This window comes from Stenella coeruleoalba, assembly GCF_951394435.1.
Source record: "Stenella coeruleoalba genome assembly, chromosome: 3".
Taxonomy (NCBI): domain Eukaryota; kingdom Metazoa; phylum Chordata; class Mammalia; order Artiodactyla; family Delphinidae; genus Stenella; species Stenella coeruleoalba.
The window spans coordinates 146459941-146484612 of record NC_137148.1 but is presented as its reverse complement, the minus strand read 5'-3'; the positions used below and the strand labels follow the sequence as shown (position 1 = coordinate 146484612).

At 34.2% G+C, this 24672-nt stretch overlaps 1 protein-coding gene across 9 annotated transcripts in view; it reads right to left on the bottom strand.

The window, feature by feature from the left end:
- Positions 1 to 24672, bottom strand: part of RANBP17 (RAN binding protein 17) — a 316523-nt gene that overhangs the window by 270763 nt on the left and 21088 nt on the right. For 7 of the 9 annotated variants that reach the window (XR_013827675.1, XM_079917450.1, XM_079917451.1 and 4 more), the window contains 9 exons: positions 23012 to 23178; positions 19507 to 19572; positions 14508 to 14612; positions 12951 to 13116; positions 9886 to 9959; positions 7559 to 7678; positions 5632 to 5778; positions 4926 to 5098; positions 2707 to 2900 (listed from right to left, as the gene is read on the bottom strand). Coding sequence is in view for 8 of the 9 variants with exons in the window: in XM_079917450.1 (XP_079773576.1) it covers positions 2707 to 2900; positions 4926 to 5098; positions 5632 to 5778; positions 7559 to 7678; positions 9886 to 9959; positions 12951 to 13116; positions 14508 to 14612; positions 19507 to 19572; positions 23012 to 23178 (1212 nt within the window). In the remaining variant the exon portion in view is untranslated. The remainder of the gene's footprint in view (positions 1 to 2706; positions 2901 to 4925; positions 5099 to 5631; positions 5779 to 7558; positions 7679 to 9885; positions 9960 to 12950; positions 13117 to 14507; positions 14613 to 19506; positions 19573 to 23011; positions 23179 to 24672) is intronic. The other 2 variants (XM_079917455.1, XM_079917457.1) reach the window with 2 other exon arrangements.

The following is a 24672-nucleotide window of genomic DNA, read 5'->3' as shown; positions in this document are numbered from 1 at the left end:
CTGTCACTGTTTGCAGATGACATGATACTATACATAGAGAATCCTGAAGATGCTACCAGAAAACTACTAGAGCTAATCAATGAATTTGGTAAAGTAGCAGGATACAAAATTAATGCACAGAAATCTCTTGCATTCCTATACACTAATGATGAAAATTATGAAAGTGAAATTAAGAAAACACTCCCATTTACCATTGCAACAAAAAGAATAAAATATCTAGGAATAAACCTACCTAAGGAGACAAAAGACCTGTATGCAGAAAATTATAAGACACTGATGAAAGAAATTAAAGATGATACAAACAGATGGAGAGATATACCAAGTTCTTGGATTGGAAGAATCAACACTGTGAAAATGACTCTACTACCCAAAGCAATCTACAGATTCAATGCAATCCCTATCAAACTACCACTGGGATTTTTCACAGAACTAGAACAAAAAATTTCACAATTTGTAATGGAAACACAAAAGACCCCAAATAGCCAAAGCAATCTTGAGAGAGAAAAATGGAGCTGGAGGAATCAGGCTCCCTGCCTTCAGACTATACTACAAAGCTACAGTAATCAAGAGAGTATGGTACTGGCACAAAAACAGAAATATACATCAATGGAACAGGATAGAAAGCCCAGAGATAAGCCCATGCACATATGGTCCTCTTATCTTTGATAAAGGAGGCAGGAATGTACAGTGGAGAAAGGACAGCCTCTTCAATAAGTGATGCTGGGAAAACTGGACAGGTACATATAAAAGTATGAGATTAGAACACTCCCTAACACCATACACACAAATAAGCTCAAAATGGATTAAAGAGCTAAATGTAAGGCCAGAAACTATTAAACTCTTAGAGGAAAACATAGGCAGAACACTCTATGACATAAATCACGGCAAGATCCTTTTTGACCCACCTCGTAGAGAAATGGAAATAAAAACAAAAATAAACAAATGGGACCTAATGAAAATTAAAAGCTTTTGCACAGCAAAGGAAACCATAAACAAGACGAAAAGACAACCCTCAGAATGGGAGAAAATATTTGCAAATGAAGCAACTGACAAAGGATTAATTTCCAAAATTTACAAGCATCTCATGCAGCTCAATAAAAACAAACAACCCAATCCAAAAATGGGCAGAAGACCTAAATAGACATTTCTCCAAAGACGATATACAGATTGCCAACAAAGACATGAAAGAATGCTCAACATCATTAATCATTAGAGAAATGCAAATCAAAACTACAATGAGATATCATCTCACACCAGTCAGAATGGCCATCATCAAAATATCTACAAACAATAAATGCTGGAGAGGGTGTGGAGAAAAGGGAACACTCTTGTACTGCTGGTGGGAATGTGAATTACTACAGCCACTATGGAGAACAGTATGGAGGTTCCTTAAAAAACTACAAATAGAACTACCATATGACCCAGCAATCCCACTACTGGGTATATACCCTGGGAAAACCATAATTCAAAACGAATCATGTACCAAAATGTTCATTGCAGCTCTATTTACAATAGCCAGGAGATGGAAGCAACATAAGTGTCCATCATCACATGAATGGATACAGAAGATGTGGCACATATATACAGTAGAATATTACTCAGTCATAAAAAGAAACGAAATTGAGTTATTTGTAGTGAGGTGGATGGATCTAGAGTCTGTCATACAGAGTGAAGTAAGTCAGAAAGAGAAAGACAAATACTGCATGCTAACATATATATATAGAATCTAAGAAAAAAAAAAAGTCATGAAGAACCTAGGGGTAAGACAGGAATAAAGACACAGACCTACTAGAAAATGGACTTGAGGATATGGGGAGGGGGAAGTGTAAGCTGTGACAAAGTGAGAGAGTGGCATGGACATATATACACTACCAAACGTAAAACAGATAGCTTAGTGGGAAGCAGCCACATAGCACAGGGAGATCAGCTCTGTGCTTTGTGACCACCTAGAGGGGTGGGACAGGGAGGGTGGGAGGGAGGGAGACACAAGAGGGAGCAGATATGGGAACATACGTATAACTGATTCACTTTGTTATAAAGCAGAAACTAACACACCATTGTAAAGCAATTATACTCCAATAAAGATGTTAAAAAAAAAAAAGAAATGTATATAGCCAGTTCCATTCTCATAAATTATCCCACTTAAAATCTGAAAAGTGTATTTAATTCCCTATGTTCCTGAAAATCCTTTCATATTAAGGAAATATACAGAAATAAATAAATTCTCCTTCAGTAAAGAATGAAAAATAAAGAGGAAATTGAGAAATTGAAATATAATAATAAAATAAAGCCATGGTGAAGGCAAATAAAGAAATGCAAAACCATGATGAGGTCTTTGGTAAATTTTTACTGGCTAAAACTGGGCTCTGAATTTGCAGTCAGATATAGCAAAGAGGGAAACATGGTTAGTTAAAAGATACTTGTAAGTTAATAAACTCTACTCAAAGATCATTATCAGCTTTTTTTGATAGTGAATCCAGAGAGAAATATTCCCTGTGAATCTTATAAAGAACTAAAACTATCAAGTCAACAAAATACCCAGAAGGTTATTAAAATTAATGGATTATTAGAGGAATAGAATTGCGGGAAATAAACAAAAATACATTGCAGTAAAATTATTAAATAAATTGATTAATGAAGCTACTTAAAATTCAACATAATACCATATTATTATATTATTTATATGGTCATATAAAATTTACTGACCTTCCTGAATTGCCATGTCCACAGTTATTCCAGAAGCTGAATGCAGAAGCTTTTGGTAATTCTGTGCATTTTGATCAAACAACTGTACAAGAAGAGTACATGTCTTCTCATATTCACATCTGCTAACAGTGCACAACTGCTCCAACTGCTGAAACACAGTGGCGGTATCATCCAGTGGATCATCTAAATTATCTCTGCAAATATATAAGAAAAGGATTGCAGACGACGTTAGAATGAGATGTACTTTTATTCACCACAAATAAGCTTTATTTATGTTAAATAAAAATTCTATCATGGATAAAGAAATAAAAGACACAGACTGTACGGTTAAGAAATAAAATGTCTATATTTGAAAATGTGAACCACAAGATAGCTACTAGGACTAACAGGTGAGTGTATTTCCAAGGTGCTAGCAATACAGATCAATATATAGAATTCATTACTATATACTAACATGAACAATTGGAAATTTAAGTTTAAAAAACAGTATCTCCAAAGGCACCAGAAAACATAAAACACTAATTAAATCTTAAATATATGTAAGATCTAAAGACTGAATAATACAAAACAGTGATGAAAGGAATCACAGAAGAGCTCTAAATAAAAGATAAACATGCTCATTGGCTAAAAGACTCAATATTGCTGAGATGTCAATTCTTCCTCCAAATTAATCTACAAATTCAATGCAATTCTAGTCAAAATTCCAGCAGGACTTTTTTTTTGTAGATACTGACAAGATGATTCTAACATTTATACAGAAAACCAAAGGAAGTAAAAGAGCCAAAACGATTTTAAAAAGGGAAAACCAAGGTGAAAATTCACACTACCTGATTTCAAAGCTTATTATAAGGCTACAGTACTCAAGGCAGGGGCTACTGGCAGAAGGAGAAAAACAGAGACTAAAGAGAATAGAGTCCAAAAATAGAACCATACATATGTGGTCAATTAATTTTTGAAAACAGAGTAAAGACAATTCAATGGAGAAAGGATAGTCTTTTCCACAAATGGTGTTGGGGATCACTGGTCTTCCCTATGCAAAAAGGAAAAAAGTAAAGAAAAATAACATTGAGTCTAAACCTCATATCATATACAAAAATTAACTCAAAATGGATTATGGACCTAAATTTAAATTATAAAACTTCTAGAAGAAAAAAATAAAGGATAAATTGGACTTCATTAAAATTTAAAACTCCTGCTCTTTGCAAGACTCTGTTAAGGAAATGAAGAGGCAAGCAATGGACTGGGAAAAAATATTTGCAAAACACATACGATAAAAAGACTTGTGACTAGAATATACAGACCTCTCTAATCGCAAGATAAGAAAATAAACGACCCAATAAGAAAAAGGGAACATATTTGACAGGCATTTTACCAAAGAGTATATACAAATGGTAAATAAGCACATAAAAAGATCCTCAACATTGTTAGTTATTAAGGGAATGCAATTTGAAACCACAATGAGGCACCACACTTATCAGAATGACTAAAATTTTTTAAAACTGACAATATCAAGTGCTGGTGAGGATGCAGAGCAACTGGATTTTTCATACACTGCTGGTGGGAATGTGAAATGATACAGCAACTTTGGAAAATAGTTTGGCAATTTCTTATAAAGTAAAATATACACTTACCAGGCAACCCAGAAATCTCACACCTAGGAATTTATCCAAGAGAAATAAAAACTTAAATTCATACAAAAATCTGTATAGGAACACTTACAGCTATTTTACTCATAAAGGCAAAAACAGAAAGAACCCAAATGTCCATCAATAGGTGAGTGGACTAATAACTGTGATATATCCATAAAATGGTATACTATTCAGCAATAAAAAGTAAAGAACTACTGACACAAAATGGAAGAATCTCAAATGCATTATGCTAAGTGACAGAAGCCAGACTAAAGGGATACATACTATATGATTTCATTTATGTAATAACATCCAAAGACAAAAATCTTAGGGAACAAAACATCAATAATTGCCAGATGCTGAGGATGGGGAAAGGTCTGACTACAAAGGAACCTAAAAAAACTTTTTGGGGTGATGGAACTATTTTATATCTTGATTGTGCTGTTAAACACAACGGCATACACTTGTCAGAACTCATAGAACTGTATACTAAAAAAGGTGAATTTTACCATAGGTAAATTATACCTCCATTTTAAAAAATTCCAAGATGCAGAAGATGAAAATACAACAAAAACATTTAGTTTTCAATACCTCACAACTATGGCAACAGATTCCAACCGAGAAGTGATAAAGGCCTTCGTGATTTCTGGTGCATAAGTGTCTAATAAGTGGGGTTCAGTTGATTTCACAAAAGGAACTGATGCTACCATCCTTTGCCAGAGAGTTAATAAATAATGAACACTGTTGGGAGCAAATTCCCAATGCTACAAAAAAATAAAGCAAACGTTATTTAAAATGACATTATGTCTTCCTAGAATAAGAAATGGAGAGGCAAAATTAGTAAACATACAGTTTAAAATAAACTTTTATTCTGATTATAACCAATGAACATTTAAAATAGCAAATTCTGTTAAATGTTTGTGAACTTCCTTCTAATCTTTCCAGGAATATTTTTTCACAGAGTTGATATCATGTGGAAAATATGGTTTTAAAACTTCCCCCCAAACTTATAAAAAGAATTTTTCCAAAAACTAATCTGTAAAACTTTATTTTATTTCTCCACATAGATTTTACTACAGCATCTCAATTTGGTCTTTAATTATTAGATATTTAGATGGCCTCTAAATTTTTATTATTATAAAATTTGTTACAGAGAAGTTTTTTACCTAAAATCTTGCAATGAACATTTTTAGCAAAGTGCTCTAATAAATGTTTTTTTAAAATCCCTACCAAATCTTACCAAGAAAGTGTTTTAAAACTATCTACAGTTTAACATCAACTATATATTTTTATTTACCTGTAGGCTAGTAATGGTAAAATTAGCAATCAATCTGATAACTTCAGGATACTCCTTCACCATAACTAATTCTCCCAGCTGGTAATTTGTCTTTAAACGAGCCAAAAATCGACAAAATTCATGATAATTACCTGGATTGGACAAACCCTAAATTATGAGACAAAAAGAAAGGCTTTTTAAAAAACTTAACAACAAAAAACCAAATGATTCCTACTGGACTTAATGTTGTCATAAATGATTAATAATAAGGAATCCAAACTAGAGGCTTTGGAGGAAGCTTTGACCATGATGACTAAATCATAATGTTTGGGAACCACTACATTACCCCAAAAAAACTTGCATGAGAGACAGAAAAGAGACAGAAAAGGGTGGAGAGAGAGGGAGAGAGAGTGTGTACCTTGTGACTTAAATAGAAGTCAATACAAAACCTGAAAAATATTTAAGATGGAAAATAAGAATGGGCTCTTGAAATCCTGGAAAAGAGCAATACCACTAGACTTACATTAAATGTGTACCCACAAATAACAGAAACATCTTTTAATTCAACAAATATTTATTGAGTACCTAGAGGCATTATGTCCTCAAGCAAATTCTTGTCTCTTAAGACATTCAAATAAACTGCTGCAATGTAGAGCAGAAAGTTTAACAAAAGTACTACAAGAAACAGAGGTAACTTCGTGAGGACAGCTTAAAAGGAAAGACCAAGAAAGGTGCCCCCAGTGAGCTCCTCGAAGACAGGACATGTATGTTATTATCTTTATAGTTTGAGAACTCTGTACTATAGCTGGCATGAAACAGAATTCAAGTATCTTTCAGTATCTGCTTAATAGTGAAAGAGTTTGTAAAAAATTTCAACCCATGAAAAAATATAACATAGTTTCTAATTATTAAGGACTAATTTAAAAATATATTTTGTATTCATGGGTCTTTTAATACATATCTATAATTCTAAAAATACATATAATATTCAAAATAACTTTTAGAGCCATAAACATCAACATGAGGATACTGGAAAATCAATTAAGAGAATTATCTGATATTAGCATATTATCTTCCACATATTGACTGATGATAGTGAGCTGAACAACTAAAAATTTTGAAGTATCGATATATTGGTAAAAATCCCATTTATCAGCAAAACACATAAATTTCACAGTTATGCCAACAGTGAAAAGATAAAACGAATGCACAACACATAAAATACCTCTTAATCTGCAAAAACAACTGTTCTTTATAGAGTAAGCATGTTTTCTTTATGTATAGATATTATATGTCCCCCCTAAGTTATTAATAACCAAGAGACTTAGATAAACCTCCTTAAATCATCATTTAACCTTTTAATATTTGTACTTTCATTACAGATATTTTAAACCAAAAGTGAAACAAATTTTATCTAGGCATCCAAAATCACTAATTTATAATGGCTGTGCAATTCTCTGAAATGAACACTGCCACTGAAGATTTGCAGTTAACATAGAGAGTAGATTTAAAAATCTACAAATTTTTATTGTCCACAAGAGGGCAAAAAAGATATTCATAATTTAAAGCCACTTATTCCAATATTAACATCCAGATTTATACTGTCTTCTAGCTTAGAAGGTAGATATGATTGAATTAATCACTTCAGTAATTTAAGAAGTGCAAGGAAAGTACAATGGTAGAAAGCAGAAGCATAATAAGGTATACAACCTCTATTCATATTTACCTAAAAGAACGGGAAAAATAAAAAGAACAACACAGCAGTCAGTCACGAAAACATTCACTTTTAAAAGCTGCCCATTTATACTACAAATGAGATCCAAGAAAGTAGAATATGATACTTATTTTCTTCCAGAATCGTAATAAAGTCATAAGTTTATTATGCACCTTTCAGCAGAAAAACTGTATTTAAATATGGTAAATATTAATTAAATTACTTCAAAAATACCTGAGGGTTTTCAAGTATCCTTTTTACTCCCTTGATTAAATTACCAAGGTACTTGGCACGTTCAGGACTGCTAAATAAGGACCTTCTTGTAGAAGCAAACTGAACTAAACATGAAAGTGCCTAAAAACAGGAACAACAAAATTCATTTCAACTTTAAAATTAATGTAAGGCCACATGTAAGGAACACTATTCTTTACATTTAAATTTTTTTAATTTTAATGATAAAATAGTGTTATAGATTCCAAAAACAATGAAAGCTAAACATCATCAATAATTACCACCACCCAAAACCCGTCAATCCCACCACTAGAATTCCTATTTCTGTGTAAAATTCCTCTAATATTTTTGTATATATTAAATACACCAGAGTAGAGCCGGGACCTGCATACACTCAAAGGCTCCCAATTGTTTTTGATGCCTAATCTGTTTGTAAACCAACGAACCAGGTGTTTCACCAAAAAGAAAATATGGTTTTGCTGTAGAATACATTTGGGAACTACTGTACAATATGCAAGTGGGAAAAAATCCTTTAACTTTACTTAATCCAGCATGTCCCAAATTTATTTGGTGATAAAACATCTTGCCCACACCATTTATTAATATCTTGAGGAACAATTTGGAAAATGCTGCTGAAAAAGTTAGATGCCCTATAAAAATTCCTGCAAAGTGTCTGTGGCCTAGTTATCTTTCTGAAGTTAATACTTTATCAGTCAATTTCACTTCTCGGGTTCTTAATTCTACTACTGGAACCCACTGAAGCCTGTTTGTTCATTAACTGAGAGGCCCAAAACTGGCAACTTTCAGGCCAAACTGGCCCACATATGTAAACTTGCCCACTTTAAAAAAAAAAAAAAAAAAAAAAAGAATTATTTGTCAATATTTAAATATTCCAGTTAGGAGATTTCACACAAAATGTCTGGCTCTCTTGGCAAGGGTGAGAATAGGGACAAAAATCAGAGGATAGCCTTTTTAGATGTTACTCAGTTTGCCACAGTCCTTAATGTTAAAAACAAAACCCAAGCAAACAACCCAAAAAACAAAACTCTCTTCTGATGTGTAGAAGGTTCAGGAACCACTAGCGTAATAAAAATATCCAGGGGTTTGGGGCCAAAACCACCTGGGTTTGAATCTCAACTCCAAAATTTAGTTCACTGCCCTGAAGGAAGTCACTTAGGCCATTCTGGATCTGTTTCCTTGTCTACATAGTGAAGGTAACAATACTTACCTTGCAGGGCCACTGTGAGGATGAAGTGAGATAAGCATCATAGGATAGGGCATGCCCAATAAATGTCAGTTACATTCTCTTAAAGCAGTTGCTTTCCAATCTACTTTTAAGCACCAGTAGCTTGTCTGTTTTATCCCAAAACATAACTGTACATGAAACCATGGTTTTTAAACAACTAAAAACAAGACTATTCTGGTTAAAAGACAGAAGGCTGAAGTTCTGTGGCACCACCTGGAAACATGAGTGTCCTGTGAAACCCAGTTTAAAAACCACCACCTTAAAACCCTCGATTTGAGAGCAAACATGTTTTCTAAGAAAGGGAGGGAGTATCTTTGTGAACCTATTCCTCCCTTCTAGGTGATAACATATCTAAACAAACATACTGCTGATATGTACTTTAAATATGGAACATCTTTTTTCAGGAAATGACAATATAAAAATTCCCCAACTTCACTTCTACAAGCTTAGATATTAAGCTAACAACTTTCTTTTTTTTTTCAATCTTGCCTGGTCTCTGTTTTAGATTCCACAAAGATGGGATACAGAGTCTCAAAGTTCCATACTATAACCAAAGAGTTTCAAGAATCTTTTAGCACACAACAGAATCTGATTCAAAAAATAAATGAACAGCTGGAGTGATGAGCACAAAATCAAGTGAGCAGATCCCCTTTGTTTCTCATTTGGAGATATCTGATGGGGGCCACATGGCAAGCCTGACATGGAGCCAAGCAAAGTGGAGAAAGAGTTAGAGAGGTTAAGAAAAGGGAAGGTAACAGGTGGGGTGGCAAACTACTGGACTGAGGCCCAGAAGAAGAGCTGGGGGGGAACTGAGTAGGAAAAAAGATACTTAGAGGTTGATAGGTTGTCTTGGCTACGGGCAGGAACGAAATCACCAGTTATGGGTTTTGGGCTCACCAGTGAAATGACGGGAACTATGGACTATAAATAGAAACTGACAAATAGCTTACGTAATATAAATCCCAGATGATGTAAGAATCTCTTATGAGAGGTAAACCTAATCAAGAATATAAATAAATATGTACCACCCTTAGATAAATATCACAGGTACTTTTTAATGAAATAATGAATGAGTTTTACTTACTAACTGAGATAGGAGTGGTGGAAGTGAATGATACAAATTAAAGAAAAGATCCAATGTTTCTGGTTCCAGGAAAACTGGAAAAAAAAAAAAATTCTAACACCATTACTTTCAATTCAGTGATCTTCACATAGTAAGACATTATCATACAAACCAAGAACTCCAAGACCTCTGCATGTGGCCAATCTTTCCTTGCAGTTAGGCTTAATTCCTTTTTAATTCCTAGCTATTTTCCTTTGAAATATGAAATAATACAAAGATAAAAATTAATTAGCTAAGATGTTCCTTATTTCCATGTAGCACCTACAGTTCCTATCGAGAGAACCTTCTCACTATTTTCATTTATATTAAGGTAATAAAAACATTTAAAAATTCAAATAGTATAAAAAAGTAAATAGTACTAAAAAGTATATAGTAAAAAACAGCTGTACCCTACTCCATTCCCACTGCCTTTCAACTCTTAGCTATATTTAAATACATGTTTCCAAATTACGTGCTGTATTACATGTCTTTGACTACTTTATTTTAGGTCTCAAATGACCTTGTTACGGTACACTCTCCCCTCTACTCCCACCACTCTTTCTACAATCCATCCTCTCTCAAAAATCCATCCACTGTTATAACAATTAGGAATTAAATCAATTCTAAGTGTTTACTTTATTATGACTAGGTAAATAATGTTAACAGCTATGATTATATCACATTTCCAACACTCCCTGGATTTAATCACAGCATCTTTTCTGTGCTTAGTTGTGTAGATCGGTATCTGTCATTACTTCTTTCCAAATGTTCTGACAGATTTGCAAAATGTTCTTCATGCCATTTTCCACCTGGTCAATAGCATCAAATAACCTGTTACTTCAATTTTCCCACCCCTTCCTCCTGGAGCCTTCTTCAACTTAGACTGGCTATTCCAAAATGTGTTACATAATTATCTCCTTTTTATGTCTGCTGATTGTCATCTTGTGTTAAAGCTTTCTTGAACTCCATATCCTCCATTTTCTTGCTTGTATATCAAGTAGCTTCATAACAGCAAGTACATAAGGGCTAAATTTCAGAACGATTTACATGTCTGAAAATATCTTTATTCTCTTATACTTGGTAATCTCAGTCTAGTTTGAAAATTATTTTCACTCAGAAGTCTGAGGATATTACTCCATTGTCCTGTAGCTTCCAGTACTACTGTTGAGAAATCTAATACCATTCTTTTTTTTTTTTTTCTTTGCGGTACGTGGCCTCTCACTGTTGTGGCCTCTCCCGTTGAGGAGCACAGGCTCCAGACGCGCAGGCTCAGCGGCCATGGCTCACAGGCCCAGCCGCTCCACGGCATGTGGGATCCTCCCGGACCGGGGCACGAACCCACGTCCCCTGCATCGGCAGGCAGACTCTCAACCACCGCGCCACCAGGGAAGCCCTCTAATACCATTCTTGATCCCAATCCTTTGTAGGTGACTTTCTTTCCGGTAGATTTTAGGTTCTCTTTGTCCTTGTTATTCTGAAATGTCATGATTACGAAGCTTAGTGTATTTTTTTTCATTCATTATGTTGGGTACTTATGGGATCTTTCAATGTGAAAATTTATGTATCTCATTGCTGAGAATTTTTTTTTTGGTATTGTTTGCAAATTGCCTTCTGTTTTTTCCTGTCCTTTCTTGAACTCCTAATAGTCAGATGTCAAGCTTCCTAGTTTCATGCTTTAATATTCTTGCATTTTTTTCTATCAAATCTCTTCTTGCTTTTTTTGTTCTACTTTCTGGGATATTTCCTTAGCTTTATCTTCCAATTCTTTTACTGAATGTTTTATTTGGGCAATTTGTATATCTGGAACACTGTCTTAACTTCCGTTTTTGAAACAATATCCTATTCATGTTTCAGGAATGCATTACCTTTTCTTATCTCTCTGAGGATAGTAATTAAACCTTTTTGAAATTTACTTCGACTCTTCACTTTGTCTCTGTTTCTACTAACTCTCCCTTTTTAAAAAAAGATTTCTTGAGATAATTAGATTTATATGCAGTTGCAAGAAATAATACAGAGAGATCCCATGTATTGTTTACCCCATTTCCCCAAATGGTTAAGTTCTTGCAAAACTAAAGCACAATATCACAATCAAGAAGGCACACTGATAAAATCCAATCCACCAGTCTTATTTGGCTTTCCCAGTTTTACATGTACTCATGTGTGTGTGTGTGTGTGTGTCTGTGTGTGTGTGTGTGTGTGTGTATTTAGTCTGTGCAATTTTTACTACCTGTGCTGGTTCATGCATTCATCATTACTATCAAGATACAAAGTCCCTTTTAATTGTTTCTTTTAGTCTCTGACTTCCCTATTAGAAGTTTTCACCAAATGTATGGTGTTTCTCTACTATATCTGATACCCTTGAATGAGAAACCTCTCCAGTTTAATTTCTCAAGAGAAAAAAGCTCTGGTCTTGGGAATCTAGAGGGAAGTACACATAGGGAAGGAAGGGAAAAGGGCAGTCACAGAGCTGCACAGAGGTGGTAGAGAAGATCCCGAGGGTGTTTGTGCAGAACATAGACTTTTTACCAAGTCCTTTCAGCCCAATTCCCTACCTCTGACTTCAATAGGAAAGCCCTATTGCCATCATCTTTCTGGGATGTGTGAAAGCAAGTGAGTTTGCTCTTTTTTGGTGTCCTTCTCTGTAACAAAGTAAATTGCAATTCTGCTCTGCTAAGTTAGCTACTCTAATTCATTCTCTTTATAACTTTGAAAAATATGTTGATATCTCCTGCCAAGTGTTATATCCTCTCCTACTGTTTATCTGAAAATTTCAAAACAGAGCTCTTCATTTCCCCACCTAAACTTGTCATCCTCCAACTCTAGAGTTGTCTTTTCTTTTTTCCAAAATCAAAATACAGAGGTTACTATGATATGAACTGAGGAAAACAGATTTCAACATTGGGTATCAGCAGCTACCTTAGGTTACAAATTTTTTTGAACTTTTTGATTGCCAAGTAAAAAACAGAGATAATTGCACATAAAGCAACTATACTGCTAATCCTGTGTATTTTATGTTGACCATTCCTTACACTAAACTTTTTTCTTACTTGTTCTCCAAGTTGTTGGAATCTGTACTGTGCAAAGATCATCTGCAGATTCATCTGCTGAACTGCCAATGAAGTCAAAGTTAAGGCAGTTGAGGACCAGTTTCAAGACTTGCATTACTAGGTTTTGTTGACCTTGATCCTGAAGGTTTAAAGGCTTGGCCAACACCTGAAAGAGGTTCAGAGTCAAATGAAACATTATGACATATGTCAATTAAAAGAATTTTAGTCAACTAATTTAAATAATTCTTCAGTTCCAAATTAAAATTAGTTAAAAAAAAAGAATTTGCATAGTTATGTTGTATATATCAGAAAAAAACTGTAATATCACTATCAACAAAAATCTACAATAATAGATTAAATTTTCAAATTTAATCTTGTAAAATGGGGTTAAAACCTTTCATATTTAACTGCATACTGGAGATCACCTTCTAAAGTTGTAGGAAGTAACTTTAGGACAAATACTTTACACAGCACAAATGTATAAATGTACAGGATTTGTTAGCTCAAAGGAGCAATTGGAACAAGCTGAAAATATAATATTCTTCAAGAAAAAGTAGGGGAGCTTCATGCATAAACGATACACATTCAGCTAACAAAGGTTCTCAGAGCTGTTTGAATGTGGGAGGACACTCACAAGCTCCTGGAGAACAATCCCGACCCCCTCAAAATGTTCATTCTGACACAACCAGAACAGATTATATCTCCTAGAGATACAGTGTGAAATATTTGTGGAGGAAATGATAAGAAGCTTGGGATTCTGCTTCATGAAAAACACAGAAAGAAATAAAGTGGTTAGTTAGTTCATAGAGATGAAACAAGATTGGTCACGAGTTGTTAATGCTTATCTGGTTGCTGGGTCTAAGGGAGTTTATTATACTATTCGATCTTCTTGTATATATGTTAAAATTTTTCATACTAAAAGAAAAATTTTTAAATAGAGGAACTTTCAGTCTGGCCTAGTGTGGCAGTTACCATGTTACTATATCACAGAATTTAAATAAGTAGAAACTAGTGATTAGTGGAACATACTTTGGGAAATGCTCTACTACACCAATTAACAAGCTTGAGTAAAATGAGGGAGTCCCTATATTACAAGAGAACACAATAGAATTATGAATCATACTATGAACATACTAATGTTCAATAGGGCACTAAGTAGCAAACGGGAAAATATTATTTCCTAAAGAAATTATTAAAGTCAACTATCTTGGCTCAACTCTGAAAAAATATTGAGAAATGATGAATTAGGAAAACTTGCCATCATTTCATTGTTCATCTGCACCCCATTAAAATATGGGCAGGGCAATACAGAAACTAAGTCTCAAATAGCTTCTGTAATAAGTAATCTACGGTGGGAAGATAATGAAACTACTGTCTAAAGACAAGTTACTAAATTCCCTTTGGATCTTACTTTATTATATCCCGACTAAATAAAAGTGAATTTTTTGGAACTGCTTATAGATTTGTGCAAATTAATTTGTACTTAAATTAAACGGGCACAGGGGAATTCATCTGAAATTCTTCTGAAACAGGATGCTGAATTATTAAGTAACTTACCTCTTTTAGAAGAGAGCATGCTAGCACTAAAATGTCTTTAAGAGAAGTGTCACGAAATGAGGTAGCTATTTTCCTGTGTTTTGCTGAAGGTCTAGAATAATCAACCTAAAAAGTTCAAGATGAATTTATTTAACCAGACTTGCCAAACAGCAAAGCAAAAATTTACTATGTAAGAAAAGGAATGAAAATAATGATTAAAGAATCATAAAGTATAGAGCTAAAAGAGCTTTTAAAAATCTACTAGTATAAGTGATTTGTTTAAGGTTACTCAGAGCTAATAATGGCAGAGCCACGACTAGAACCCAAGTTTCTGTATTGTTTTAATTCAGTGCTCTCTCTACAAACTATACTGATGCCAAAATTGAAAAGCAGAATTGATCATACTTTCAGAGGCAATATAAACACAGATTAGAAAATAATAGATAGATACTATCAACTCCTGAGTCATGTATCATATTTCACATTAGGCAAGTAACAGCTTCTCTGTTCCTCAGGCTCCACCTATAAAATGGGAAATCTCTGAGATAATCCTCAAATTCTAACATTCTGTGAATCAGCAAACGGAATCAGTTACAGAAGATTCTTCTATATGAAAGTGATATTTCTATATATATCAGATATGTCACTGATTCATGTAATTTGATATTCTAAAAGAAAAAACCAAGGCAGAAATTATAAATAATCATAAATTTGATTTACTACATAACAGTATATTCCCCCTGAATATTTTATTAGTTAATAAAAAATAATTTTTAAGAATAAGTTTACTAAGACTAGTTCTTGAGCTTCTAATCTAAAATATAATATGGCAAAAACTATACTATTAGTACCATTAATATTTCCATTTATCACTAGGAAACAGCAAACAAAGCTGAAATCTGATACCCAAACAATTATTAATACCACAGGCTACAGTGGCTATAGCATTCCTTTTGGTATCTGAAAGATGAAAATAAACCATTTTCCTTCCTGATATTTATAGATTTGAAAAAAGTAGTGAGATCAAAATTGATTATCTGACACTTCCTAAGCTCCATCATATTATACTTAAATACCACATTTACTTATAGAAACATGAAACATAACAGAAGCCCAAAGTGATTACAGAAAGCAGTTACTGGAATCTCTACCCACTATGTAAGATTCAAGTTAGCATTTCCAGCATTTCCCCCTTCTTTTAAATCAAACATCCATCTCTCTCTCCTTCAATTGGTCTGTCTCTTCAGTTTCCCTCAATATATAAAAATTTCTCCTTAATACAAATTAATAATAGCATACAGCATTATAATCTCAACTTATGTACTCTTCACATATTATTTCACTAAATCCTCAAAACGAACCTGTGAGATATATATTATTCTCTTTTCACATACAAGAAAATTAAAGCTCACAGGCACACCATATCTATAACACTGAGGGAAGAACCTTGGGTTTACTGAGTACTTGTATGTACTAGGACCTGTGCTAGTAACTTATCTAATCTTAATAAGACCCAAGGAAAGTGTCATGATTGCTTTACAGATAGTGATATGTAAGTTTAAAGACATTAAGAAGTTTGGACAAAGCAGTAGGCAATAGAGCTAAAACACAAATCCAGGTGTTATTTCAGAGTTATCTTCAAGGCATACATGCTTATTCTACTTGGGTTATTTATTTAGATATCCAATTTTTTTGATAAGAGGGATTATCATCCATTTTCTACTGCATAACTATGTCTCTACCATGTAGGCGAAGGATATTTTACTTCTTGATGATTATATTTTGAATATACTGCAGGAATACTAGACTTAGCTTCTACAAAAGCATGGTAACATATAATTCTAAATTTTTAAGAAACCTCAAGTTTAGATCTTTTTCTTAGAAGATACATCCTGTTATTGACCCTACATGAATTTACCTGGCTCACATTTGACAATTATATTTGATTTTCATTATGCATTGTAGATCTCCCTATTGCCTGGTTCAGAAGTACTTAAGAAATGCTAGTTGAAGTTGTTAATGCTCTAAAATTAGGCTAAGTAAAATGTCTCCACAGAAGCCATGTATTTTTTACCATACAAAGTCAAAATCACACTTCAGAGCTTGAAGCTTTCTTCAAAAGGTACCTAGTTCTACACAAGATAAGCATGGAACATCTTGTGACAGAAAGTAAGAAAATGTTCAAAGGATGGTGAATAAATGTCAAATGAACAGAGATGCTAGCCTGAAAGGGTTCCTAATGGCCAAATTTGGGGAAATTTGGGCACCAAAATATAATGTAAGTAACAAACTATAACCTATTAAACAAAGTTAGAAACCAGGAATCCAAACTGATAGAAATAATAAATGAATAAATTAAAAGTTTAATGAGGAATAAGGTATTTTCAGAGTCTTAAACTACCTGCCCACAAAATACTCATTATTTACAAAGGGGAAAAGAATAAATGTACAATTAGAGAAGCCTGGTAGAGACCATCTTAGTCAAGTGACCAAAGTGAACATCATTAGTGATGTAACAAATCAAATCATGTGCTTCCTGAGATGAGACAACGAGAAAACCACAGATCAGCACATCAGTCCACCTGCAGCACTCAGAGCCAGACCTCTCAGCCAGGTGGGCCGGGACCAGCCCCGACAACCAGTACGCCTGCAGCAATCTTGGCCCAACCACAACAGGAGGGCACACACAGCCCACACAAAGGAGGAGGAGCACCTGGAGCACCCGGCTCTGGTGACCAGGGAGAGGGTACCACCGGGCCCCACAGAACCCCTTTTACGTTAAGACCACTGTTTGAAGACCAGGAGATGTAGCTGATACACCTACTACATAGAAACAAACACAGAGAGTCAGACAAAATGAGGAGGCAAAGGAATACCTTCCAATTGAAAGAATCAGACAAAACCCCAGGAAAGGAACTAAACAAAATGGAGATAAGCAACTTACCAGATAAAGAGTTCAAAGTAAGTGATAAAGATGCTCACCAAAATCGGGAAACAAATGGATGAACTCAGTGAGAACTTCAACAAAGAAATAGAAAACATAAAAAAGAACCAATAAGAACTGAAGAATACAATAACTGAAATGAAAAATATACTAGAGGGAATCAACAGCAGACTAGAGGAAGCAAAGGAATGGATCAGCAATCTGGAAGACAAGGTAGTCAAAATAACCCAATTGGAACTGCAAAAAGAAAAAAGAGTTTTAAAAAAATGAGGATAGCTTAAGGGACCTCTAAGACAACAAGCATACTAACATTTGCATTATTATAGGGGTCCCAGAAGGAGAAGAGAGAAAGAAAAGAGCACAGAATGTATTTGAAGCCATAATTGCTGAAAACTTCCCTACCCTCAGTATCAAAAAAAAATCTGAATAAAAAATAGGCAGAGGACCTGAATAGACATTGTTCTAAGGAAAACACACGGAAGGCCAACAGACATATGAAAAAATGTTCAATATCACTAATCCTCAGGGAAATTCAAATCAAAACCACAGTGAGATATCACCTCACGTCTTTCAGAATGGCTATTATTAAATAGACAACAAATAAGTATTGGCAAGGACCTGGCAAAAAGGGCACCCTTGCACACTGTTGGTGGGAATGTAAATTAGTATGGCTGCTATGGAAAATAGTCTGGAAGGTCCTCAAAAAATTAAAAAGATTGGGTTGGGCAAAAAGTTTGTTTGGGTTTTTCCATAAGATATTTTTTTTTTTTGGAGAACCCAATAGCACTACCATATGATCCAGCAATTCCACTTCTGGGTATTTATCCAAAGAAAACAAAAACACTAATTCAAAAAGATATATGCACCCCTATGTTCACTGCAACATCAATTACAATAGCCAAGATATGGAAGCTACCTAAGTGTCTATCAATAGATCAATGAATAGAGTATGTAGTATAAATACACACAATGGAATTACTCAGTCATTAAAAAAGAATGAAATCATGCTGTCTGCAATAACATGGGTGGACCTAGAAGGTATTATGCTAAGTGAAATAAGTCAGATAGAGAAAGACAAATACCATCTGATTTCACTTATATGTGGAATCTAGAAAACAAAACAGGAAGACTCACAGATACAGAGAACAAACTGGTGGTTGCCAGAGAGGAGGGGGCTGGGGGCTGGATGAAATAGAAGATTAATAGGTACAAACTTCCAGTTATAAAATAAATAAGTCTCGGGGATATAATGTACAGCATGAGGAATATAGTCTATAATATTTTAATAACTTTGGTGACACGTGGTTACTAGACTTATGTGATCAAGTCACATATATATATATGTATAAATGCCAAATCATTATGTTATACACCTGAAACTAATATTGTACGCCAACTGTACTTCAATTTAAAAAAAAGATGATAAAAGTTCTTAAATATAAACAATACATTCCCCTTTATTGTAACATTATTCCATGTAAAACCCAACTTCCGCTTTTGTTCTGTCTAGAACCATGTTAAATACAAAAATGAACAGGAGCAGGTGAGGATGTGCTCAGCTGCTGAGTTCATAAAGGCGTTGGTGGGGGGTAAGCATAGCTTCTGCAAACTCTCCTTGTATGGGTGAAACCCATGCTAACAAGTAGCAAAGTGCCAAGTATCCTGTTCTTTGTTGAGTCATGCTGTGTATCCATTATCGAGAATCAATTTACCAAACTGCTAAACTGCTTGTCTTTAATGTGTAAGCAAATAAAGGCTTGTTCCACTTTTGCGTATAATTTATTTTTACGATTAGTATACTACTATATATACAGAGGATAAAAGGACGATCCTCCAATTGCTATGGAGAGAGGACCATGTCTAATTTCCTGTTCTTTGTAGTACTTTATATTGTTACTGTCATTTTTAGTAACAATAAAAGTGTTCCAATACTTGATTATCCCACCAATAAAATAGACACCCCCCCCCAAAAAAAAAGACTTGCTTATTCAGAGTTTTAAGCCACACAAAGATTTTACATCAAAGAAATGACATTACCTAGCAAACTTCACGTCACCATTAGATGGAAAGGCTTACCAGGTTCATTTCCTGAGTCAATTCTGAGAGGATTATTACTCCTATTATGCAGTGCTCCACAGTACCCTTTGGAGAAAAAAACAAGTTTAGCCTAAATGGAGACAAATGATTGGTTCTTAATGTGTAAACCAGGTAACATTTACAAGTAATTAAATACTGAAACATCACATTTTCTTAAAATAGATCTATTAAAATATATAGAAAAATCACTATGAGGTCCACAAATAAAAATAATGTCATGCTCATTTTTTTGAAGGATAAATTTAGGTATAGAGTTGAATGGGAAAAAAGCTCACCTACCTTAGAACTGCATGATACTCTATAAAATGTTTTCAGCATGTAGGACTTACAATAAACTAAACCTCAAAATACAGGAGTGTAGTTTAATCCTTTTCATAAGACCACAAATAAGAAAGAACAAAAAACAATTTTTAGCTCTGTAAATTTGCTTGAAGATAGATGCATTCAGTAAATAATTAATAACTTAGGAACTAATTTAAATCCCTCAACCTAATACCAGATAAGATCACTTACGCCCTTTTAATATTATTTAATAGTGCATGTATATGCATTTACTAAGGATCTATAATGAAGGCTTGTGAACTGCCCAATGCACTGAGTAAATACATGACTATCAATACAGTATGATGTTTTAATGTAATCAGCTTCCAATTTAATCTCAATAACTTCCTTCAAATCAAAATTCAGATTTTATATGCACATTACTAACAAATTACTCAACTGCAAAATCACATTGGAAGTATGAAAATAAAAAAATCTAACATCCAATTACAGTATAATAATTTTAAGAAAGCAATACAGATGATACACTTTTCAAGTCTTAATTTTATAGCTGGTCATTCCTTCTAACTATCACAGAATTTCACTAACACTGGGTCACTAGGTGTAACTAAATTCAAATTATCTCAGAATAAAAAAATAAAAGAAACATCCATAATTTTTGCTTTTTTTTTTTTTGACTGCACTGGGTCTTTGTTGCTGTGCACGGGCTTTCTCTAGCTGCACCGAGCGGGGGCTACTCTTTGTTGTGGTGCGCAGGCTTTTCATTGCGGTGGCTTCTCTCGTTGTGGAGCATGGGCCCTAGGCGCGCGGGCTTCAGTAGTTGCGGCACGTGGGCTCAGTAGTTGCAGCATGTGGACTCTAGAGCACAGGCTCAGTAGTTGTGGTGCACGGGCTTAGTTGCTCCGTGGCATGTGGGATCTTCCTGGACCAGGGATCGAACCCGTATCCCCTGCATTGGCAGGTGGATTCTTAACCACTGCCCAACCAGGGAAGTCCAATTTTTCCATTTTAATTCTTTATGGCCCTTTAGGACAATTGGAACTCTATGATAAACTACAGATTTCACATTACTGAAGCATCCATCTTCTGTGTAAACCAGGCCAATGCTCCTTAACATGTCGTTCCCTGACCAACTGTTAGTCCATGAATCTGCTGGTAGTCTGCAAATTGGATTCTAATCTGAGAATGGTTTGATACTGGTCCATGACAAAAGAGTTTGCACCAAAATATAAAACAGGTAAGTCACTAAGTACACTGTTTAGTTCAGCTGGCATATTTTTCATAGCAAGTCTCTCTCGATGACGGAAGCACCACGTTGATTTACATTCTGACATAAACCCCTTATCTTGCTGTGAACCAGCAATCTGAATAGCACTGTCCTAGATGACAGTAGTATCTCCTGGGTATGTATGTAGAAAGGAGGCATATAAATGTTAGAAGTATGGCAGCAATAAGGTTACAATAACAGAGAAAAGAAGATATACAAAATTTCAGGCCATTAAAAATTTAACAAACTTAAAATAATTTTTAGTACAAAATTCACAGAGGCTGTTATTACCCAAAGGAACTATGCAGTACTATTTTAGAGTACTAAAACACTAAGTCAGTTGTCTTTCTCATGACTGAAGGTTAGGTTAAGTCATATGCCCAGAAAGCAAGTGCTTTTTTCGTGATACTGTAATAAACTTTGAAGAGAAAACATTTTCTGTTTCTTCTGGTCTTCCAAAACTGACAAAAGCACACTAAAGCCCAACTTAAGCTCAACTTATCAGCCATTGAAAAGGGAGCTTGAGAAATGTTAGCCAACAAGAATGATTTCATTTCATTCAGTTTTCAACCTTGATTTTATTTTAAAAGAACTCTGAAGTCTATTCTTGTTTACAGTGAGTGTGTGTGTGGATTCTTGATGAGCTGTGTACAATCTTAGTAAAGGACAAGAGAGGGGTGCTATTGTGTTAGTCAAAATTATATGCACAACTATAAAGTGAGAAACTCATGTGTCACTGAATAAACTATCCCTCTGTCCCACAGCAGATCTCCTCAGGGCTAAAAATACACTTATTCTTGTGATATTTTAGATAATCAAATATTTGTTAAACAGGATTTTAACAATACGAATAAAAGAGAAGCAGAATAGTCTAGTGTTTCATATTCTGAGGTTTCTAGCATTACAATGTATGACGGAGTTACATCTTACATAGGGATTAAATCTGACAGTTACTGTATAAGCAATAACATCTCAGAAAGTTCAAACAGCCCCCTAATTGCCAATAAACCAAAACTGAACATCTATTAATCCAAACTGCCAGTTTTTCCTTGAGAACTGTAACAGATCACTGCTTCTTCAGCAGAGCACCAACTAAGGTACTTTTCTTGCGATTAGGGATAACATTTGCATGAAAAAGTATGTATCTTTAAATATCTGAATCATACTGAGCAGGGCATGATGGTCATCCTAAGAGGCATACAGGAACAGAAAAGAGCAGATTTAAGTTTCCCATATCACACCCCACAACATAAAATACTATGTGGAATGGCAAGTGGAATCACTGGCACAGTTTAAATTAGTGTCTTCTTGCTTTTCTTTTTTCTTTTCTTTCTTTCTTTTTTTTTTTTTCAGTCCAAATACCTGAATTTGTGTAAGTTAAATGTGAGTATGTTATAACTTTAATCATTTACGTTAAAAACATTCTTGAGAATTTAGTATGACTCAATGTATAATGTAAAAAATTTTTAAATATATATATCTTTAGAAAACCTGTTGAAGTACGAGTGCTATGCTTTACTAGATCACTATGCAATCCTATACAAATTACCTAACTTTTCTAAGCCTCAGTCTTCTCATTTACAAAATGTAATTCCCTTCACAGAGATGCAATTAGCATTAAATTAGATAATACATGAAAAACATTATATACATGTTTTGCATATATGCAATACAAAGACACACGTGGTTACAAATGACAACATATATTTTTGAAATTATAAAACATTATAATTTGCATTCTTCTGGTTTGGAAGTTATATGACATGATCCTCTTTTCCTGGCAATAAAAAATACAGGCTCCAGAGGATAAATAATAAACCATAATTAATATGGTTCTGGTAGCCACAAAACAAACCATTTAACTTTAAGAAAAGCAGTTTTCTAAACCAAAAAAACAACTACTGATGCTCTTATAATGTAATAATGCCTTCTTACCTGAAGAAACTTCTTCACATCAGCAATAATTTCTCTGAAGACAAACTGGTCTTTCTGAATCTCAAACCACCCCAATTTAGTAATTTTAGCAATGACTTGAATTAGAGCTTGGATGACAAAGGGAGCCAGCTTGGGTTGTGATGCCACATAATTAAGAATGTAGTTTCCTGTAAAAAAATATTGTGATCATTTGGACTATTCAGTAACTTAATGCGAATAATGTAAAAACAGGTAGTGATGACAACACATTCTTTGACAAAAAGTTAATCCCTTTCTCCAAGATATGTACTTATTTATATAGTCAGTTCTCCTATAAGGGTTATTTGGAAAAAGCAAATTTGTTCCAATTCAATTGATATATTAGGGGATAATATGAGTATAATGCGAATGTCACTTTCATTTTTGCATAATTTCATTCAGAAAGAAACACTAGGTGAATAACGAAAACGGCAACCAAGCCAAACGAACCAAGCCATACTCAAAATGCATGTATCTACCAGCTATCTCAGTTCATCTCGTGTTATCAGACTCATCCCTTTTGGTGTTACAATTTCCATCCTATTTCAGATCACCTTCCTTCTACCTTCATAGTAACTCACAAATTTCAACACTTCAATGAGTTATTTGTTGAAGTGGGCCCCCTTCCACAAACTTCAGGTCTTCTTCAAATAAAATGCTGTATTTATTCCACTATTTAGTATTTCTTAACCACTTAACATGTGTAAAACTCTACTATGTCTTTTATTAGACTTCTATCCTTTTTCAATTTTATTTCCATAACCCCATTTCTCTAATAAGCCCTGTGGTTTTGCTACATATCACTGCACAGCACAGTCACTTTTACGAATACATATGTCATGTTATAGCAAAACTGACTACACACTGTCTGGCTGTTTACACATGATCTTAGTCAAAAGGCCGAGAAGCGATATCTGGCTGTTTAAGTGGCAGAAAAAAATACAAATAATATAATGTGATAAAATAAGTACATAAGTCAAAGAAAGTACGAACAGAAGAGTAAAGCCTGGAATAAAGTTAATATACCCAAATCATAAAAAGTGGGTAGCAAATTCAGCTATGAGCTTCCCAATGGAGGAGTGGTTGAGGTTACAAATGGGCCACAAAAGTCTATCAGAAAAACAGAAGAAAAAAATTTTTTAAAGGGAGAAGATTCCATTTCTACTTTGGCCCCGAAGGCCAGCATACCATTTGGGAAAAGAGTGAAGAAAAAGTAAATATTAATACTTCACTATTTAACTAAAAATAGCTTTAATGGAAACAGCCCCAAAATCCAAGAACACTTTCAACAGCTGTTCTTGACAACTGTAATGAGAACCTTGATATAAAAAAGAAAAGTTCTCACGACTAGCACATTTCAACCTTAATTTTTATTAACATTAAAAATACACAGTTATACAAATAAAAATACTATTAAAAAGCACAGATTTTCCTAGCATTAAGATAAATCTGAAAGAGGTTTCTGCTATGGATTAAAGTAATATGGTTCTCTTAAGCTTCATTACATGTAATCTTTTATTTCAATAACAAAACTTATGAAAATGACACTGCCTCCTGAACATAAAAGAAAATCTGGTTTATCTACTTCTATTATTTTTATTTTTAGTATCTTGAAAAATTTTAACCCGGAGGGAATGTGAGAA